At 36.4% G+C, this 23,436-nt stretch overlaps 4 protein-coding genes across 4 annotated transcripts; all 4 read right to left on the minus strand.

Moving 5' to 3' along the window:
- Window positions 1-17,707: 17,707 nt before the first annotated feature.
- LOC145938679 (uncharacterized) lies at window positions 17,708-18,703 on the minus strand. The gene has a single exon (XM_083042445.1). The coding sequence runs from the start codon at window positions 18,701-18,703 to the stop codon at window positions 17,708-17,710; it is 996 nt and encodes a 331-aa protein (XP_082898571.1).
- A 22-nt stretch (window positions 18,704-18,725) lies between these two features.
- LOC145938680 (uncharacterized) lies at window positions 18,726-19,916 on the minus strand. Its single transcript, XM_083042446.1, has one exon. The coding sequence runs from the start codon at window positions 19,914-19,916 to the stop codon at window positions 18,726-18,728; it is 1,191 nt and encodes a 396-aa protein (XP_082898572.1).
- Window positions 19,917-20,180: 264 nt separating this feature from the next.
- LOC145938681 (uncharacterized) lies at window positions 20,181-20,741 on the minus strand. The gene has a single exon (XM_083042447.1). The coding sequence runs from the start codon at window positions 20,739-20,741 to the stop codon at window positions 20,181-20,183; it is 561 nt and encodes a 186-aa protein (XP_082898573.1).
- A 102-nt stretch (window positions 20,742-20,843) lies between these two features.
- LOC145938682 (uncharacterized) lies at window positions 20,844-22,909 on the minus strand. Its single transcript, XM_083042448.1, has 3 exons — window positions 21,960-22,909; window positions 21,733-21,874; window positions 20,844-21,533 (listed from the first exon to the last, which is right to left on the minus strand). The coding sequence occupies exons 1-3, from the start codon at window positions 22,907-22,909 to the stop codon at window positions 20,844-20,846; spliced, it is 1,782 nt and encodes a 593-aa protein (XP_082898574.1).
- Window positions 22,910-23,436: the final 527 nt, after the last annotated feature.

A 23,436-nucleotide genomic window follows, 5' to 3' on the forward strand; every position in this document is an offset into this window, starting at 1 on the left:
AAGCAGTGGTATCAACGCAGAGTACTAGAGCCTATGGACTCCCTAAGATTCACAAGTCGGGCTGCCCCCTGCGAATCATCGTCTCCTCACTGAACACGCCACTGCACCGTCTTGCGACGTTTCTCCACAAAATCATATACAAGTCGGTCCCGGCGGCGGACAGTCATGTGGAGAATAGCTTTCGACTGGTCAACAAACTCGATGGAACTTACGTTGGTGACAATTGTGAACTTATTTCACTGGATGTGGTCTCTCTATTCACTAACGTCCCATTGGATTTGGCAGTCGACGGCATAGCCGCGAGGTGGAATTTCATAGAAAATAACTGTACGATACCGCGCGTGGAATTTTTGGGGGCAGTCCGGCTTGTTCTTCACTCAACTTTTTTCACCTTTGATGGCATAATCTATCAACAAACCTTCGGAGCGCTCATGGGTTCTCCGCTGTCTCCATAGTAGCCGATTTAACCATGCGCGATTTGGAGAGCAGGGTGATAGGAGACCTTCCTTTTGAACTCCCGATCTACGTACGCTATGTTGATGATATCGCGTTGGCCGTCCCTCCAGGACGAGCCGGGAGATACTAAGACGGTTTAACGCGTGTCATAACAGATTACAGTTTACTTTGGAAAAGGGGGGCAATAGACTCGATTTTTTGGATGTTACATTCATTCTAAACCGAGGATATGTTGAATTCGATTGGTATCATAAACCAACATTTTCGGGAAGATATCTGAATTATTACTCCTGTCACCCTCTCTGCCACAAGAGAGGCACAATATTTGGCCTAATAGATAGGGCTTTCTGGTTATCACATCCAAGATATCACCAAAAGAACCTCGAATTGGTCATTGGGGTGTTACGTGATAATGGGTATCCATTACAACTGATTTTTGAAACATTTCACGAAAGGCTTAGGACTTTGTTTGCGAGAAATAAAAATAATAATTCAGGTGACGCTAACAGAACACCTGATACTAATTCGGCTCGCGTTGCATATTTTAATGTCCCATACATACCCAAATGGTCCGAGCGGTTTAGCCATGTGGTCCGTGATCTAGATGTAAAAATGTCCTACACAGGTTTGAATAAGTTACGCTCGTTTATCCGCGTGCATAAAGACACACTGCAGAAAGATTGGCATAATAACGTTGTATACAAAATTTCATGTCAAAATTGTAATGCCTCTTATGTCGGTCAGACCAGCAGGCAGTTGAGAACACGCATTAGGGAGCACAGAAATCACATAAAAAGAAACACCGCGCAAAAATCCGTGATCACGGATCACAGGCTGAATAACCACGAATTTGATTGGGATAACGTTGAGATCTTGGATGAGGAACCGTTTCTAAGGAGGAGACTTGTTTCAGAGATGCTGTTTATCAGGCGCCAGATAAATGGCCTAAACCGACAAGAAGACACAGAGTGTCTAAGTCAAGCATATATATCTGTTGTGACAAATATGCCTCAAATTTCTTGAAAGACGGTCTTCGTTTAGTTGTTATCGAATTCCTTTAGAGAGCCATAAATCATTTGTAACATTAATCTCCATACATCGTATGTTTGAGAGAGGGAGATAGAGAAGGGAGGGGAAGCGAGAGGAAGGGGGGACAGTAATAGAGGGAGAGAGACGGAGGGGGGAAAGGGAGAGAGAGGGGGGAGAGAGGGGGGAGAGAGAGGGGGAGAGAGAGTGGAGAGTGAGAGGGAGAGGGAGAGAGAGAGAAGGAGAAATAAATTCCACACATTGTTTGACATTGACTTCGATAACAGGCTATGAGCCGTGGTAGGGCGCCTTATAAAGAGCATCAGAACGAATATCTTCTTCACTCGTGCGTCGGGCGCGTCCGCGTACGGTCGTGTGAACGTGCGATGGATGAGTGTGTGAGTAAGAGTGAGCCCCCTTTCGGAAATTCCTCACTATACTCTTCATTAGAGTCCACTTTTGAGGACCTCATGACATATTATGTCACTTTGTCTATCTAATGGGATATCGATAGGGAGGGCTCACGGCTTTTGCGCTACGTGCGGTAGTATGTAGATTCCCCATTATTATTTATTGTATTAAATTTACTGAAGAAGGTCCAAAGAAAGGACCGAAACGTTTAGATTCAATAAATTTGTTTTTCCAACAAGTTTATTTTTAATATTTGCGTACCTACACCCTACGCGTGGCTCCATATAGCCTCCTTTTGAATTTGTAATTTATCAATGCAGGGAGCCTACATTGTTACTTATTATATATTATTATTTTTAGAGAAAGATAGAGTATATATTATTATTTTTAGAGAGTATTATATTATTTTTAGTTCATATATATTATAATGTTAAAGTTTTTTGTAGTTATTATATGGATTGCACTATAGTAAAATTAATCAGACGTATCGAAAAATGTTTTCCAAGATGACAGAGTGTAACACTATGTCCAACACAAAGTATTCCAACAGTTAAGCTTATCGCACAGTACGAAAGTACAGGCAATAGGAAAAAGAGTGCGATAAGCTTAACACACTGTTACACTGCTCAATAAAAACCGAAGTACAAGCGTGTAAATCTGCTATTATCAAACATTGCAATAATATTTACTATAAATATATTTGAGATAAGCTTAGTTTTACAAGTTTAGATTATTAAAAGTCATAATTTTTATATTTTTAAATTTTTGTAATGATCATCTGTTATACAACTTTTAAAATATCTTTTTTTCCTTTGTTTTATTGAAAAAAATATACATAAATATTCGAGGCTACAACAGCAATACTTGTAATACTGATTGTATTAACAGTAAACATGAAAAACTGTAATGCATTTTGACAATATTCTCAAAAATTAATTCAACCGTTCCAATAAGAATGTTACACAGTGTAACAGCATGTATTGTAGCGTGTCCTTGCTGTAAAACTACCTTTAGTAGTTTTATATATATTGGATGATTGCAAAAGTTCGTGCCCGATTTGAAGTTATTACCACCATCTATGCAAATCGGGCACGAACTTTTGCAATCATCCAATACATATATACAGGGGGTGGACAAAATAATATGAACACCTGACATATACACAAAATTTATTTATTAATAAGGTGTTGGGCCACCATTTGCTTGTAGAACAGCTGCAATTCTTCGCGGAATAGATTCGTAGAGTGTCTGAATAGTTTCCAACGGAATGTTGTCCCATTCTTGTACCAAAACATCCGCCAATTGCTTCAATAATGTTGGAGATGGAAATCTGCTCCTCACTCTCTGCTCTAAAACTCCCCATAACGGTTCAATTATGTTGAGGTCTGGCGATTGTGCTGGCCAGGGAAGATGTTTGATGATATTCTGATGCTCCTCAAACCAAGACTGAACCTTTTTGGCTGTGTGTATGGGCGCATTATCATCTTGGAATATGGCAGTGTTTGGCAGCAATATGCTAGTCATAGTAAGAACTTCATCATTGAGGATGTCGAGATATTCATTCGCAGTAATCCGGCCAGTGATGTGAATGAGAGGACCAGCTGAATACCACGATATAGCCGCCCAAATCATAACGGAACCTCCCCCATGCTTGACTGTAGGAAGCAGGCAGTCCGGATCGTAGGCTTCTTTTGGGCTTCTCCATACATAAACCCGGCCGTTTGTAGGAAACAATGTGAACGATGATTCATCGGACCATACCACATTCTTCCAATCATCAAGTGTCCAGGTTTTATGATCGTGGCACCACTTCTTTCGCAGCTTAGCGTTGGCTTCCGTTATAAAGGGTTTCGCAATTGCAGCCCTTCCATGAATGTTAGCTTTGTGGAGCTCCCGCCGTACTGTTTTTGTCGAAACAGTATTACTCAAGTGAGTGTTGAGTTCTGCTGTCACTTTTGCCGCGGTAGTTTTATGTCGTCTGGTCACAATCCTTTTTAATGTTCGTCGGTCTCTGTCAGTTAACTTTGGGTTTCGCCCACTATTCCTCTTCGCCGATGATGTTTTACCATGTTTTGTGTATGCTGTCATTACCGTGGATACTATCGCTCGTGAAACGTTAAACAATTCAGCTGTTTTCGTCACAGACGCTCCCGCTAACCGAGCACCAACGATTTGCCCTCTTTCGAAGTCTGAGAGATCACACATTTCACCGATCGCTTGTTTTAACCGTCGCAGAACAAAACGTATAATACACTGAAATATAATCTACAAGACTTGGCACGTAAACTGCGCAATACATACGCGTCGCATTATTTACACGGAAGCAGTGTTGCCAACATGAAACAAGATGTACTATATTGCGTGGTGTTCATATTATTTTGTCCAACCCCTGTATGTGTGTGTATATGTATAATTAAGAGACACAATGTCTCGCGCCAAGTCACGCGCAGCAGCAGCGAGGCATTTTAATAAAAAAATTGTACAAAATAGTTGTTTTAATTTCCTACAAATATTAAAAAATTAAAATAAAAAATTATAAATTATAATACAAAAAATTAAAAACTTATTAAAAAAATTAAAAATATAAATTAAAAAATTAAAAAATTTTAATTTAAAAACTTGGCGCTGCTAAACTAAACAATATATAAAAATATATATACATATAATAATTAACATATTTAATATATTTCCATTGCAGTAACTATTGATGATGTGACTATATAGATTATAGTTCTAAATTTAATTTATTTGTTGGTTTAATATATACTTTGTAGGAAATTGAAACAATTATTTTATACAATTTTTATGGTAAAATATTTTTAAGTTTTTATTTTTAGTCCGCGCCATTTTTTTATATTATTTTTGTAGTTAGTTACATATGTCTTCGATACATTATCGATGTAATATAAATACAGAATGCTCCATACATGTATAAAATGATATGTTAACTAGGGTTGTAAAATTACGATAAACTTATATGTTACCATCACATTTCTGAATTAATTAAAAAATATTATATTATATTTTTATACATATTTTTAAATCAATTGAATGATGCGATTGTAAACATTTAGATGTCATGTAATTTTAAAAGTCTAGTTAGCATGAATAATTTCACAATTGTATACAGCATTCTGTATTAAATACTGTATACAGTTATGAAATCATTCATGCTAACGACTTTTAAAATTACATATATAGGGTGTTAAAAAAGTGTCGGATACGCTCAGTGCCATTCGATAGAGAATGAGAATCTAAGAAAAAAAGTCTAATACTATTTTTCGATCGGATGAATAATTTCGCCGCAATTAATTATTATAATCAGCCAATCTGCGCGGAGCTACAAAAGAAAGCCAGGGGCGGAGCGCGCGAAGTGAGAAAGGCTACGGCGCGGCGGCTACCGTGCTCATGCTCTCGTACCGAGTGGAGGGGAAGTACTTGCGATTTATTTATTTATTTTAAATTTATTTATTATTCAACTTGTTTTTTAAACGATTAACAAAATAATTTACAGGAACAATCATCACGTAAAACATTTGCGTTATTCTGTATCACGATACAGCGACTTTGTTAATTTAATGAAAGAATTTATTTTGAATAAGCAAAACGACAAGATAATTATTAATTAATAATTTTAATTTTAAGCTAATTATTAATTTTTCATTTTGCTTGGTACATTACCAAGACTTATTTTGAAATTAATTCTCAATTGGAGAATTTTAATTTCTAATAATCCTCTCTGACTTCTCTCATTTATTTAAATATTAACTGAAATTGCGGCCGTAACGAGAAAAATGTTTTGTAAATAGTACGTTACATGTTTTGTAAATAGTTAAGCATTTTTCGCGTTTTGTTTGAGTGCGACGTTGGTCAAAGAACCCCGCACTAATCATATGGAAAATCTATCCCGGTAAAATCAATTGGTTTTTTCATATGTTGTAGCTTATGACTTACTGAACAAAAGATGTAATGGGCACAAAGCTCAATAATGGACAGTTTTCGAGTTATAACCAGTCAAACATGAAAAATTCGGGCTGCCGAATAGTCAAATCTCGGAAAGTATTGATTTTTTGGAAAAATATTTGAAACAAAAATAGTAGGGTTTTACAAAATCTGTTAGCTGGTGACATTATTTTTGATTTTTGAATTTTGAATGACCTTGAAAAGCTCCGTGAACAAAAATCTTCCACAAAAATGCCTATTTTTTATTATATTCGTGTAGCTAAATTCGAGACGTTTTCAAAATATTTTTGATGAACCTTTTTTCGACTAAAACTTCCTGAGAACTAATATACGCGATTTACCATCTCTGGTTATGAGCGTAGAGTTATGTGTAGAGCGCTCTATACAGCTAGAGCCGTCAGGCGACTCATCCCCACTGCTACACCGCTGGTTATAACTCGATAACTGTCCATTATTGAACTTTGTGCCCATTACATCTTTTGTTCAGTAAGTTATAAGCTACAACATATGAAAAAACCAATTGATTTTACCGGGATAGATTTTCCATATGATTAGTGCGGGGTTCTTTATCTTTGTTTTTATTTAGAAATTTGTTGGTAATGTATCGGTGTTGGCTTGGCAACCATTTGTTTATTTTTATGTAATGACTAAAAAAATTGCTTATAAACAAAAGAAAATGATTCATTTGTCATTCTTGTTTGTCATTCTGTGCGTGAAACATAAATTATGCCATATTTTATGGAAGATTATTTTAATATGATCCGTTTGTATTTTGCAAACGAGGAAAACGCAGCTCTCGCGACTAGGGAATATCAGCGGATGTATCCAAACGTGAGACATCCAAACGTGAATGTGATTCGTCGTGCAGTGAGACGTTTACGTGAAACTGGCAATGTTATGCCTGTACAACTCGAAGGACGTCTTCGTAATGTGAGAAATCCGGAAGTGGAAGAAGATGTGATGGCACGGGTCGAAGCCGATCCTCGAATAAGTACTAGAGTAGTCGGGAGAGAAATGGGCATTTCGCACGTCCTTGTACATAAAATTTTAAAAGAAAATAAGATCCACCCATATCATTTCATTCGAGTGCAGCAATTGCTTCCTCGTGATCATCCTCCACATCGACAGTTTGCCCGGAATTATTTAGAGGCAGTGAGAGAGAATCCATTATTTTCTCGTCGTATACTATAGACCAACGAATGTATTTTTACGCAAGATGGAATATTCAACTCCCATAATTATCATTATTATGGCGTTGAAAATCCTTTTTTGACATGGGATAATAAATCTCAGTATCGATTTAAAGTCAATGTTTGGGCTGGCTTGATCGATGATGAGTTGGTAAATAATTACTAATGGTTTAGTTTTGCAGTCTAGAATTTCTTGAAATTTATAACAAAACATGTTTTTACATTTTGCCATCTTTTGATCTTTCTCCTGTGATTGGAGTTTTACGTATTTATTTTTGGTTTAATTTTTTGCTTTTTTATTTAGATAACAAATTTAGCATTATTTTAGTTCTCCGTTTTTTTACTTCTACTTTCTTCAATAATTTCTATGAAGTCATAATGTGTATTTATGTGTATTTATTTATAGGCAAACTTCAAATAATTAGATTGGTCCAGTATTCTTTCCGGAGAGATTAAATGGTCTAAATTATCTGGAATTTTTGCGCGATGAGTTGCCAAATTTACTTTTTCCTCCCGCTGCTATCGACGATATACCGCTATTTCGACGCAACATTATTTTTATGCATGATGGATGTCCAGCGCACAATGCAGGTTACAATTATTATAAATTATTAAACATATTTGAAAACAATTTATTGCCTCAATTCAAATTTTTTGCTTCAATTTAATAACAAATTAATGTAAAGTTTAAATTTTTTTAATACAACTTATAAAAAGTTTACAATTATTAGTATTATTTTGTAATATGTTTTTTGTATCATAAAATACTAGTTTCTGAGAGCTTCTAAACTTCTTATTTTTAATAAACACATCATGCTTTGTTATTATTTCAATGTTTGTATTTTCGCAACTTTTGATTTAAAAAATTTTATTTTATACAGATAGATATTATTTTTTTTCGTAGACGAAAATTATGTTTGAAAAATTGCATTCTAAATTGCATAAAATAACATGAAATAATCAATGTAATAACACCTTCTTTTATTTATTCAGATATAATTTTTGATCGATTTTAGTTTTTCATAAATGATTTTTTATTTATTCGATTTTCTAATTGAAACTCTTTATAAATAGTATTACTTACTTGCTTTAAAATTTTTTAAATTTGCATCTCAACAGAAAATCTGTATGATAAAAATATCAGCAGTACGCTCAAGTTTTAGAAACCATACTTTTCGCAGATTGATCTGCATGCGCTAAATATTAAAAGAATATCAATATCGATGAATGTTGAAACATAATGTTCTGTTTTAATAAAATTGAGTAAAAATAAATAGGAATTTTAAAATATTCTATCATTGTTTCAATTAATTATTTAATAAATTATTAATTTTGTTTTAATTAACAGCACCTGTGCGCCAATATTTAAATAATACATATCGTGATAATTGGATGGGTCGTGGAGCACCTTTCTGGCAATGGCCACTAAGATCACCAGATTTCAATCCTTGTGACTTTTTTGTGGGGTGCACAGAAAGAGAGAATTTATTTTAGTCGCATAGAAACGCAGGACGAATTGGAGGAGCAAATTGAAATAGCGTTTGCTACCATACAGCAGCAGCACATACAAAATGCCACAGGAAGTGTTGCGTACAGGACAAATAAATGTTTGGAAGCTAATGATGGACACTTTCAGCATTTAATGTAAAGAAAGCAAATGTTTATCATTTTTTAACAATTGTTAATTTTTAACTTATTTAAATAAGTTAGTTTTCTTTACTTTGTCAAATTATAACCCTGTTTACATTCTATGTATTGATACAACTCTTTATTAAATAAGAAAAATAATTGCAGCAAACATGCTGGCATCTTACTAATAAATAAAGTAAGTTTGTTTTACGTGTTAAAGTCCTGTGATTATGTAATTGTTTATTCATAAATTTCTATCTGCTATATCGTTTTTTTTGTTTAGCGTATGAACTAAATTTTTCAAATAAGCATACCTAGCTAGAAGTTTAATAATTTTCGCAAGCGATTTTTTAAGTAAAATGTATTAACCTAATAATCAGTATAGTCTTGCAAAATAATTATTCTAATTAATAATTATCCTGCCTTCTTGCTTAAAAATAAGTTCTTTCATTAAATTAACAAAGTTGCTGTATCGTGATACAGAATAACGCAATGTTTTACGTGATGATTGTTCCTGTAAATTATTTTGTTAATCGTTTAAAAAACAAGTTGAATAATAAATAAATTTAAAATAAATAAATAAATCGCAAGTACTTCCCCTCCACTCGGTACGAGAGCATGAGCACGGTAGCCGCCGCGCCGCGGCCGTCGCGCCGTAGCCTTTCTCACTTCACGCGCTCCGCCCTTGGCTTTCTTTTGTAGCTCCGCGCAGATTGGCTGATTATAATAATTAATTGCGGCGAAATTATTCATCCGATCGAAAAATAGTATTAGACTTTTTTTCTTAGATTATCATTCTCTATCGAATGGCACTGAGCGTATCCGACACTTTTTTAACACCCTGTATATTACATCTAAATATTTACAATCACATTATTCAAATTGATTTAACAATATATATATAGAAATATTATTTATATTGAATCGAAAACGTACAAATATAACAGACAATCAAATTGTAAGAGATGCATGCAAAGCACGTAGTAAGAAGCAAGAAAAAAAGTAAAATGTAAATTTTTTACAGTTTATTGTACTCACTCCATGTTTTGTGTATCCCAGCTTTGTGCAGAGGGAAACCTCTTATCCCGCAGAAATACGTCACTCTTTCAAAACTCTTGATCGAATAATTCCTCTCTCTAATAATTCACTCTCTCGTGGTAACGCTGCAACATATGGAGAATTTCACATAAGAATATATGTTTGCGTTCATTATTTATTCCCATTGAGAGAATAAAATATATAATACACGTGTAACATGCACATGTAGATACAAAATATTTCTCTTTTTTAAAATAATTATTATAAAACTCTTTGTTATGTTGTGGCATTGCCACAAAAAAGCGCAACCTAAAATATCTATGCTTTCTGCACATAAAAATCTGCATACATATATAGAACACATAACCTGCGTTCGTTTTTATTTCCATTATATTGGGAGCTATTCGGAAAATAAAATCTATAATACACGTTTTATCTGTATGACAATAAACGAACGCAGGTGCTATGTGTGCCTCTATTTATACGTATATGCAAATTTTTATCTACAGAAAGCGTTAATATTTCAAGTTGCGATTTTTTATGGTAATGCCGCAACATTTATTATAATGATTATATAAGAATAATAAGTATTTTTAATCTAATATATCAAATATAAAAACTCACAATAAAATTAAAAGTTTTAATATCCCCGATTTTGAGGTTAATTTATTACAATACAATATAGTATAAAGTATTTTATCGTAAACTATAATATCAAATATATATGAATAAAAAATATGACAAATATCTTTAAGACGGAAATATCTTTTATATTTCATATATCTTAAAAGAAATAAAAAGGATTACCTACCTGCGATTAATCTGTGAAAAAATCACACGTGCTCACTGCTCACTCACCAGTAAGAAAGGGAGACCAGCGCCGGCAATACGGAAATTACGTATTCAAAATGGCGTCGCTATACATATCCGTTAATAAATAAATTCGCGTAATTCTAAAGTATATTCTGAGAATATACGAGAAATAATATACTATAAGAGATAGTAAAAGTATATCCTGAGAATACACGAGAAATGATATACTAATAAGAGATAGTAAAAGTATATGCTGAGAATATACGAGAAATGATATACTAATAAGAGATATTCAAAGTATATCCTGAGAATATACGAGAAATGATATACTACTAAGAGATATTCAAAGTATATCATGAGAATATACGAGAAATAATATACACAAGAGATATTATAGGAATGTTCTCAGTATATTACATCTATAACGTATATTTACAGTATGAGTATAGAATATTCGAATAATATCATGTGCTGTTAGGGTAGGATTATTCTATACAACTTATCTGAAGAATTCTGCTTTTCTATTCCTTTTCTTCTCTAATAATCTTTTCCTCATAACAATGTGGATATATCCAATATGAATGATGTAAATTACATTGGCTATGCGAGCCAAACGTGGATGTCAGTACGTATGCTTCCAATAAAATTAATTTTTTCGTTGGAATTTTAATTCATTGTGCACTAGGCACGAATTTTGCTTGATACTTATGCCAAGACTTTATTTGGGAATAATCTCAATTCGAGATTTAAATCCCCTCTAACCCCCCTACAGGGGTTGCCTACCAAGCAAAATTCGTGCCTAGTGCACAATGAATTAAAATTCCAACGAAAAAATTAATTTCATTGGAAGCATACGTACTGACATCCACGTTTGGCTCGCATAGCCAATGTAATTTTCATCATTCATATTGGATATATAACGAGCGTTTATAAATTCACATGGTTTAATGTGGATATATGTATTCCATAATAAATAATTATCATAATACTTTTATTTCAAGCTGTTATGAAGATGACACTTCATCGTAAACACTTTCATAAAAAATGATAAGTACAAATAAAATAAATATATAAATATATGAAAACTTTTTTATATAACACGTGTGTTTAGTACACAGTATATATACATAATCTTCTCGTATGTTTCCTTAGCTACGTTCCACTTAACGACCGCAACGCTCGCGGAATTATTTCATCCTTGTTGTTCGCCTGAAGTTAAATAAAGATAGATAACGCTCGCGAGCGTTGCGGTCGTTAAGGAACGCAGCCCTTGTATCCTAGGAGATAGAACAGGTTAGGTAACTGTTAAGTTTGATTCACACTACACATATAAGTAGTGAATTTCACTCTTAATGGTGGTGGGCATTATATTTTGAATTGTAATTCACTTCATTTTATTATAAAAGAATAGTAAAAAGAACGCAAAAAGAACGCAATATGTCTCGTAAGTATAATTAATTATTAATTTTGCAATAATTATAAAATTATTTACGTCTTTTCTTGCCGTAAGCATTTTTATAACATATGGAATTAAATTTTTAAAAAAGTATTCATGAATTACTGTTCTTATAAGAATGCGAGCGGCAAGTAAAGTAAAAAAAATTAATGGTAAAAAATAAATGTTGATTATATTATTGTTATTACTTTTCTCTTTAACAGAAAATTTAGATGACATAGATATAGACATGCTGGAGGATAAGCATAATGAGAGGCCGATGATGCTCATCCTCCAGCAAGTGCTGGAGCAGCAACGGGAGACGCGGCAGGAGCTGCAAAGGTTGCAAAGGCAGCAGATGCAACCTTTGCAGTTCCAGCCGCAAGAAGAGCCGCAGCAGCAACGGCCACAGCAACAATCGCAGCAGCAGCTGCGGCAGTTGCAGCAGCAGCCGCAGCAAGAGCCGCAAATTCGAAATGAAGCGTTCGAAATATATAGAGGTATGTATTTTTTATAATATATCCTTTTTAATATTTAATATATGCATTTTAAAGTATGCATGTGTAATTTTTATGTATATGTAAATATTAAAATAATAAGATTTATTATTAATTATTTTTTAGATCCACAATACAGAAGAGGAGCACGGCGCTCAAGAGCGCGTTGGTACGTGCAACGCGGTCGAGGCCGCGGAGGCCGCGGAAGCCGCGGAGGCCGCGGTGGCCGAGTATTAATTAAAAATTATTACATGAAATTTTAGCTTTTTTTATATCTATTATTCTTATTTTTTATATATATTATTATTATTTTTTATATTACTACTACTACTACTATTAATATTACTACAACTACTATTACTACTACTATACTATTAATACTAAAGTTAAGTTTATAATAAAAAAAATTTTAAGTTTTATCTCTCTTTTTCTTTCTCCTTTCTCCTGTGCTTTCCCTCTTTTTCCCTCTCTCTTGCTTCTGTTGTCTTTCTCACTCTACAAACTCTACTCTCACGCTACAAACACGTGTGTGTCTAATTATTAGTTAATAATTAATAAAATAATCAAATAAAATAATATGATAAAAATATTTTATTTGTGCATTTTATTTTCTTGGCTCGTTTCTGTGCTCGGTTTCCATTGTCTGTTCTCAGGTTTTCATTTGCAAAGATATTATTAATTTTATTATAAATTAACATTATTAATATTTTTTTGAAATTCTTAAATAGCTTACTTTTGATGTGTTATTAATATATTCTTATTAATATACTTTGCAAAAATATGAAATCCGAAAAAAAAGACATCACACATGTAAAAAAAAGCGCTAAGTATATCTTTCGTCAGCCAAATAGTTCTTTGCAAAAATTAGTTGTCATAAAAAATATTATCTTCTTAAAAATTATATTTATAGCCAAAATAATCCTTTACAAAAATTAATCACCATCAAAAATATTATATTCTCAAAAATTATATTTTATTTTTAATAATAATATGAGAAAAAAGTTTAGCGTCAAATATTAGCGTCAAAAAGTAGTAAAATCAAAATATCGCGCTAAGTAAATGAAAACCAGCCAAAATTGTTCTTCACAAAAATTAATCGCCATCAAAAATATTGTTTTCTCCAAAATTATATTTATAAATTATCTTATTTTTATTAATAACAAGAGAAAAAAAATACAAGGCACAAAAGATTAAATTTAGAAAATTTAAAAATTTAAAGTTACAAAAATAAAAACTAAAGAATTGAAATTAAAAAAATAAAAGTAAAAAAATTTTGTGTGCAAAAATTACTTAGCGCTGTTTTTGTAAAGTTATTGTAACTCTGACTGCAAAAAGCTTATATGTATGTCTTCAGAAAGGATGATCATCATTAAAGATATAATATATAAGAAGTATCATGAGACACAACCTATTGTTGAAGAATGAATAGGTAAAGTCGAAACTAAAGAACGAAACTAAAGAATAACGCAATTAGAATAACAAAATTATAGTTGAGCCTTCTTTAAAAAGAATTATAATCAAAATAATACGCTTCAAATATCCATTTTGAAATTATGATCACGATCAGGGAGACATTACAGATGCTTCAAAGCATTGTATTAGGATAAAGTTTTTATAATATAATGGATAATATTTAGATGAATTATTTTCTATAGTCATACAAATGTATAAATATTTAATTTCAAAATGTTTATAATATATATAATATATATAATAATGTGCATATATATTTATTACATATTTCGGAAATTCAACCGACAAACTTTCAGAGATTGTCGGGGGCACCAAAAAGATCATTTTTTGCAAATGGACCTAGGGTCGGAAACGTGTCGTTACGTCACTACGACACACGGAGTGTTCGAAAAAGGTCGGACCTCGAAATATCTCAAAAAATATAAGTTTTACTCGCATTTAAATCTTTAGGGGGGTCAGAGGGGAACTTTGAAATCAAATCTCAAGTTAGAGATTATTCCATATATAAGTCTTGGCTGTATACCAAGCAAAATTCGTGCCTTGTGCACAATTTATTTAATTCCAACGAAAAATTAATTTTCGTTGGAATACACGCATTAACATCTCGCGTTCGGCTCTTATATGGCTATCTATATATATATTTATGAGTTTGACCTTGAGAGTGTATAAGTGATGTCATGCGGGAAGGTGTTTCAGAGGAAATGTTCGAAGTGTCGTCCCCCATGATCTTTGCACAGCCGATACGCCCAACCAAGGACCGGCAAACTCTGGCGAACACGCTAGGATTGTCCTTAATTTCACCACCTGCTACTGCGATCCTGGCCACGAGCTCTTCATTGAAGGCGACAGGTGTTTCGTAGACCATGCTAGTAGGAAAACTATGAGAGTTCTAACTCAGGTCCTCCGAGGGGGGGTGCGGGGCGCGGGGGTATCTCAATGGCGCGGGGTATGACGTCACGCGGGGCGGGGGGTAACTCTGTGGCGCGGGGGCTGACGTCACGCGGGCGGGGGACGCTTATCGCAGAATCGGGGGGGGGGTCTAAGCATGTTCGGCAACTGATTATCTTTGTGATTTATGGCTACCCGAAGTCATAAAACTATGTTTTTCATTTTATGGACATTTTATCATTAGGAAAGGAATGAAGATTTTAGGGCCGACGCTGCGACGAATATGTCAAACGTTATTTATAGGGGTGCAAATGTAAAAGCGTTGACGTTCGGCAGCTTTGTACCCTCGCGGAAAATCTCCCATAAAAACGAGAGCGAAACATTTTTCTTAATATTTTTTAAGGAAGAATGCAACGTATCGACGCCAACGTTCGGCAGTTTTGTACCCTCGCAGAAAATCGGTCGTAAACGAGAGCGAAACATTTTCCTTAATATTTTTTAAGGAAGAATTGCGATAATTTTGAGAGGGATGGGGGTTGAAACTTATGGAGAGAGTCTGTCTCCGCGACGTTTGTCATAAAGTCTTCAACGTTTGTGCAGTTAAGTACAGTGAAGTTAAAGTGGAAAAATGAATTTTGAAAACATTGAGCGTCATGATGATCGGCCCAGGTGGGTCGATATGATATTTCGCGATGATCGACCCAGGTATCACGACTTGTGGTATAATTCGGAGCGTGAGGTGCATATTAGATGGGTGCGGATAGGGCGGGAATACGACCGCTATTACAATGACCAGCTGTGGGGTGACATGGAGGAAGATTACAATGAATGGGACGATGTGTGCTGCCTCCGCAAATTGTTCGGTGAGGATGAAATCCCAATGATTTTTTACTTGATTTTGTTAATGAATGTGCAAAGTTAACAACAAATGGCATATTAATCAAGACTGTTATATGTAAATTTAAAATTGAAATGTTAATCTGTGATACACCTGCAAAATCATTTGTACTATCACTTAAAAGTCATTCAGGCTACTTTTCCTGCACAAAGTGCAATCAAGAAGGAGAAATGATTAATAATGTTATTTGTTTTGTTGAAACGGAAAATCTTGTAAAAAGAACAAATGATTCTTTTAGAAATAAACTTCACCCAGAACATCACGTTGGTGAAACTCTTTTCATAACATTCCAAATTTTAATATTATTGATAATGTGCCCTTGGACTATATGCACAATCTTTTGTTAGGCGGAACTAAGAGATTGCTATGCAATAAACACTATGGGTGGATATTTGGTAAACCTCCTCACAAATTACGTGCAAAGGATGTTAATGATGTTACGAACTTGCTTTTTAAACTAAGAAAGTATATTCCTTGTGAATTTTCACGAAAGACTCGATCTATAGTAGAATGCAAGCGATATAAGGCAACTGAATTTAGACTCTTTTTGCTGTATACAGGTCCAATAGTCTTAAAACAAGTACTGTCTCCTAAAGTTTACAATAATTTTATTACACTTAGTTTGGCGAGCACTATCTTAATTAGTAATTATTATTCAAAATATGAACATTTTATTTCTTACGCTCACGAGCTCATAAAGCATTTTATTACTAATTCTATTCAAATCTATGGTCCGGATTTAATTTCTCATAATATACATAGTTTTTTGCGCTTAAGTGATTTTGTAAGATTATTTGGTTCGCTAGACAACTTTAGTGCATTTCCATTTGAAAATTTTATGCAAAAATTAAAAAAAATGGTTCGTAAAACTACCCAATCCTTACAACAAGTTGTTCGTCGAATCGTTGAAGAGAATAATGTTTTAAGACCTACTAAGAATACTAATGATAATTTGTCTACAGAATTGTTAATGGAACATTCTGATGGTCCTTTAATAAATACTTGTAATCCTCCTCAGTACAAAAAACTTAAAACTGCCGAATATTGTTTAAATATTAATAGAATTGCTGACCGATTTGTAGAATTGAAAAATAAAACAATAATTGAAATAAAAAATTTTGTTAGTCATAAAAATTCAGCAGTTTTCTTAGGTTATAACTACAGTTTACAAAATGATTTTTACTCCAAGCCATGTAATTCATCTTTCTTTGACATACAGTATATAAAAAAATGTAATAATTTACTTGAAATGTGGTCTATTGATGACATAAATAGGAAATTAATAGTTCTACCATTTAGAGGTCAATACGTTTCTTTCCCACTATTACACTTATAATCAGAGTTAAAAATTATTTTAAAAATTTTAAAACTAATTGTTAATTTAGTTTTATGTAATTAAAAATTACATTTTAATTTGTAATTAAATTTAATTATATTTGCAACTCTTAACAGTGTTGAAAATGACGTTTGTTTAACATTTTCAATAAAGTCAATTAAAGTAGTGTTAATGAATCTTTATTAATATAAAAAACATTATAAAGAAAGCAAAACTATATTTTTCAGTTCAACTTTTAGCTTTTAACTTTAAGCGTTTTTATATAGTGTAAGTTTTTATGGGTACTTATAATTAAAGCATTCCGTTCAGAAACTTGCCTCATGCATTTTTTTATAAAAAAATTAATTAAACATGCATTTTGTTCAGATTGAGTTTGTTCTTTGCTGAACAATTTATTGATGTCTTAAGTATTACAAAACAGTTAGTCGTCTATGCGTTACTGAAAAATGTGCAAGAAGCGGGAGAGCCCCTCTCTACGACTTCCTTTTAGTGGCGCGCGAATCGCGGAACAGCGGTGGCGCTCGGATTCGGAACATCTCGCCCCCCTTGAAAGGTCCGCTTTTCAACAAATTAAATTTAAATCACTGACTCTATATAATGCAATCATTAAGTAACATTAATTGGTAGTAAGTAACACATCGCTATCAGCGGCGATTAGCGCTCTTTTTTTTTTGACTGTTCGGTAACAGATTGCTCCTCCATCGGCAAAAAGCATAAGTTACGTACTGATCGCTTGACTACTCCGTTCATAGTACGAACGGATGCCACGCGCGTCACGGAATCGGGCCCCGGATGGAGCGCGACTATCCTTCCCATCCTCCATTGCAGCGGTGGTATGTTGTCCTCCTTAAGAAGAACCAAATCGTTTATTCTGAGATCGCCGCGGCTGGTTAGCCATTTATGTCGGCGTTGCAGTTCCTGCAGATATTCCAGATGCCATCTTTTCCAGAAGTGCTGCCTCAACTTCTGTATATTCTGCCAATGTGACAGCCGATTATCGGGGACCTCGCTGAGTTCGTGCTGTATTGGTTGAATTAATGAATCTCCTATTATAAAATGTGCGGGAGTAAGGACTGATAAATCAGAAGGATCGCTGGATAGTGGGGTAAGTGGGCGCGAGTTCAGGACAGCTTCGATTTCTACTAGCAATGTATACAACTCTTCATATGTTTGCGTCAGCCTCTTTGTAACTGTGTATAGGTGCTTCTTCATGGTCTTAACAGCGGTTTCCCACAATCCGCCAAAATTCGGTGACCGGGCTGGAATAAAACTCCACTTGACTTGCTGCTTAGCCAGCCAAGATGCAATCTTCGTGTCTTCCTTGATGAGGAACTCATAAATTTCTTGGAGCTCTCGATTCGCTCCAACGAAATTTGTACCGTTGTCTGAGTAGAGACGATTGCAAATATCTCTTCTCGCGGTGAATCTTCTTAGGGTTGCGATGAATGCTTCGGTAGTCAGTTCCGTGACTAACTCCAGGTGTATCGCCTTTGTACTTATACACATAAATACTGCAACGTACGCTTTTGTCTCGCGTATTCTACCTTTCCGCCTGCTCTCTCTGATCTTTATAGGCCCCGCATAATCCACTCCGCTACAAGTAAAGGGCCTGGCGAATCCGATTACTCGCTCCTTAGGCAAGTCTCCCATCGTGACGTCCGGACTGCTTGGCTTATATCGAAAACATCTGATGCACTTCCTCAGAACCTTCTTGACTTCTCTCCTGCCGTTTAAAATCCAGAACCTTTGTCTCAGTGCGTTCAATAGCTGCTCCGCTCCGCAATGGTGCAACCGCTCGTGCTGCTGGCGAGTTATGAGCGTCGTCAGCGCATTTTTCGACGGTAAAATGGCAGGATGCTTCTGCTCCGTTGTAATGACGTAGTCTTCCTCCTACTCGAATTATTTCCTCTTGGTCTAAGAAGGGTCGAAACGCTATGAGCTTACTCGCCTTGTTTAGCTCTCGCTCCCTTTGAAGATCGATTATCTTTCTTGAGAACTCTTGACGTTGTACCATTTTGATAAGTACATTCTCTGATTTCTCAAACTCTTCTGCTGTCACCGGTCCAATTATTCGTTTTCCGATTGTGTTGCTTTTAAAGCGCAAGCAGTATGCCACAATTCGCCTCAATCTGTCGTACGAGGAGTACCTTTCCACAAGTTTTTGATCCGCTTGCACAGTGATTGCCGTAACATTTTTCAACTCCGGTATAGGCGTTTCCTTGCGCTCTTCTTGATGCGGCCATTGATTCTTGTCGACGATCCACGCTGGTCCCTGCCACCACAGCTGCTTTCCGATTAGCTCGTCAACAGTAACGCCTCTCGAAACCATCTCCGCTGGGTTGTCGGATGATGACACATGAAGCCATGTAGCTTCCGTTGTGAGTCTCTGTATCTCGGATATTCGGTTTGATACAAACGTTTTCAATGTATTCGACTCCAATCGAATCCAACACAATACGATTGTTGAATCGCTCCACAGGTAAGTCTTGTCTATTTTCAAGTCGAAGGCCTCTTTGACTGCTGCGTATAGCCTTGCCAACATTAGAGCTACACTGAGTTCCAATCTCGGCAATGACTGCGTCTTGAGGGGTGCGACCCGCGACTTCGAGCAGATTAATCGAGAATTCCCGTTGCCCTCTCGATCTGTGCTTACTGCATATAGACACGCTCCGTACGCCTTTTCCGAAGCGTCTCCAAATCCGAATATGTCGAATCTCTCCGTCGCATTGCCCGGATTAATATTTCGAGGAATGGCGATTTCGTTCACTCGAGTCAGAGAATCCTCGTATGAACTCCACTTTGTGTACAAAGACGGCGGTAGGCGCTCATCCCAATCCAATTTTAGCTCCCAAAGCTGCTGCATAACAATTTTTGCATTGATCAGGACAGGGCCTAATAACCCTAAAGGGTCGTATATTTTCGCAATCTTCGATAGCACGTTTCTCTTCGTAATCTTGTGAGTATAGCTTGATGGTACGCTGTATTGCAGCCTATCCTCATTCGCGTTCCAGAGAAGGCCCAACGTCTTAAGCGCTTCCGATCCTTCGATTTTCAACAAATCGTCTGTCTTGCATTGCTCGCTCAAATGTTCTAATGCTCGTTGATCGTTTGACCTCCACTTTCGTAATTAAAATTGTCCTCGTTGAAGCAATCCCGTAAGTTGTTTTTGAAGCTCGATCACGTCGTCAAGATTATTCGTTCCTGTGATGACATCGTCCATATAGCAATCCCTTCTCAATGATTGTGCTGCCATTGGAAACTCTCCTTCCTCTTCATTTGCTAATTGTTTAAGACACCTCATCGCTAAAAACGGTGCACACGCCGTGCCATAGGTTACCGTGTTGAGTTGATAGCGTTGTATTGGTTGTTGCGGATCGGCTCTCCAAAGTATCTGCTGTAAATTGCGATCTTGCTCGTCTACTAGTATCTGCCGGAACATCATAGCAACGTCAGCTGTCAGTACGTATTCGTGTGTCCGGAACTTCAAAAGAATCTTCAAGAGATCGGTTTGTAAATTGGGTCCGATCAACAATCTATCGTTGAGAGATGTACCCAACGTAGTCTTCGCGGAGGCATCGAAAACCACCCTGAGTTTTGTTGTAACGCTGTCCGGTTTCACTACCGGCTGATGCGGGAGATAATATGTTTCTCTCGATGTATCCTGCATTTCTTCTGTTACCAAGGACATATGCCCTCGCTCCTGGTAATCTCGTAGAAATTCTTCATACGCTCGTCTTAGTTCAGGATCCTTGGCTAATCTGCGTTCGAGAACTACTAACCTTCTTCGAGCTTATTCTTCGGAATCTCCGAGAATGACATTCTCTTTCTTCGGTAGTCGTACGATGAACCGTCCATTTTCGCTTCTTTTAAACGTATTCGCAAAGCATGACTCACAAGATTCTTCGTCCTTAGTGTACTGCCGTCCTGGTATCTCTTCTTGCTCCCAGAAATGCTCAAGTTGTCTCTGCAGCATCGCGTTTGGCACCAAATTGCAAACCAAAGGTGATGTCTTCTCACGAGCTATTATCAACTCGCCACCAACTATCCATCCTAGCTTGGTCTTCTGTAGACATGGCTGTCCTCTTGGGCGTTTCAATTGCCCCTCACAGAGCAGCGACCAGAATAAACCCGCTCCGATGAGTAAGTCTATCGGCCCTGGCTCGTCAAAGGCGGGATCCGCTAACCTTATTCCCGATGGAATGCTAAATTTTGATTTATCAATCCTAACTTGCGGTAGTCTCACGGTTATTGCTGGAAGTACGAGACAGTCAATTTTCTCTGCGAACCCTCCATACATCGAGCGAATTGTTACTTGTGCTACGCGCTCTATGTTTGTTGTAGCTCTGTTTATCCCGCTGATTGACTGTTTCTCTCTGGTTGTCGATATTCCTATTTGCTTGATCAGATCCTCTGATATAAGATGCGACTGTGACCCTGGATCTAAAAGCGCTCTGCTGACATACTGTCTGCCGTTATCATCCTAGACAATAACTCGGGCTGTGGACAAAAGAACGTGTGATGGACCTTTCGATATGCTATTAATACTTATCGGCTCCTTTTTTGTCTCATTCTCATCTCTCGTGGACGCTGCATGCATCGCTATTGATGACGAATCCTTTGAATCTTCCTTCGACTGTTGATTCTCACTCGATTTTTTCTCCCAGTCTGAATGAAGTAACGTATTGTGTCTCTTCGAACATTTCTTGCACGATGCTGCCTTGCATTCTCTGACGTAGTGTCCTGGATTGAGACAGTTTATGCTGCCAATCCCTTACTTGTTTCATTCTATCCATCGGAATCAACTTTGCCCATTCTTCACACCTGTATAGCGGATGCTTCCCGCTACATCGTCTGCATGTATCTTGAATCGTAGCTGATAATGCTACTCGTTTTTCAGGTTTCTTACCCTCCGTTGACTTGGATGGCTCGGATTTTGGTTTGTTGTGCTCCACCATTTCCAACGCTGCACTTAAGACTGAGAAATTCGAGTAATTCATCCGTTTTGGGAATTTTCTCGATGTCCTGGCCGAGCTCCTGCTCCCAGTCGCGTTGCGTCATGAAATCCAATTTATTCTTTGCTAGGTGAACGAGAATTATATCTCCCAATTGCTCGGGAGTAATCCAAAGAGCTTCCAATGCTTTCAGATTTTTTCGAATATGTACTATGAATTGTCTCAATGATGTCGGCTTGTTCTTCACAACTGCGGGTAAGTCCAACAGCTGATTTACATGTGTATTAATTATTAACTTTTTGTTGTCATAGTTCTGCTTCAAAAGGTCCCAGGCACGCTGATAATTCTCAGCTGTCGTAGTCATTCCAACAATGACTTCTACCGCCTCTCCGACGAGAGCACTCCGCAAATATTGAAATTTTTGGATATCTGTTAGGTTGGGATTATCATGAATGATTGATTCGAATGCATCCTTGAAAAGCATCCACTTGTCGCACCTCCCGTCAAAATCGGGAATTCTCAACACCGGTAACTTTACGTCCATCCTTCTCTGCATTGGTCCAGCAGCAACTCTCCCTTGATCTTGAATTGCCCGCTGTTCATGTCCTTTGATAATTTGCTGAGCCGTTGCAGCAACGTCAAAATAAATTTGCTCGAATAGTGTTCGTTCACCCTCACATTCTGCTACAAATTGAGGATCCTGCGTTCCGTCATCGTTTTCCCTTTTATTTTCTATCTGCGTCTGCACTTCGTCAAATGACCTGAATAATTGTTCCGTCGTGGACAATCTGACTTGCGCCTCTTGTAACGTAACCTCTTCCGACTCATTGAAAAATAGTCTTATCCTCGTTAATTGGCCTTTCAGCGTGGCTCTTTTACGACATATGGCCCTATAGTCTGCCATTTTCGTTCTGAAAAATTACTATTATAGTGAAGAACTCTAATATTGCCTTACTAACCTGGCAACAATCCCGTGTGTCTCGCGCCGCAAGTTTTCCTTTCTCGTCATTGAGGTTATGTCTTTCCTTTTCCGTCGGGCTCGTGTCGATATGCTCTTATTGTCACTCCCTTGTTGCGTTTGACCTTCTGCATGCACACGAGACCCTCAAGTATTGCTGTTACAATGCTTTGCATCCAATGCCTTGGATTTTCGTTCCTCGTACTCTCGATCCTTGAGCGATGCCGATGCACTCATTTATGTGTATACTACGCTGTTAAAGTATGCCCATACTTTTTCTTTTTCTTTTGCCGCGAGCAAGTTTCGAGCCTCACGACGTTGGGCGCCAAATGTTCTTTGCTGAACAATTTATTGATGTCTTAAGTATTACAAAACAGTTAGTCGTCTATGCGTTACTGAAAAATGTGCAAGAAGCGGGGGGAGCCCCTCTCTACGACTTCCTTTTAGTGGCGCGCGAATCGTGGAACAGCGGT

The sequence above is a fragment of the Prenolepis imparis genome, unplaced genomic scaffold, assembly GCF_030444845.1.
Source record: "Prenolepis imparis isolate NDT839.2.m4 unplaced genomic scaffold, iyPreImpa1.0 SCAF_7, whole genome shotgun sequence".
NCBI lineage: Eukaryota > Metazoa > Arthropoda > Insecta > Hymenoptera > Formicidae > Prenolepis > Prenolepis imparis.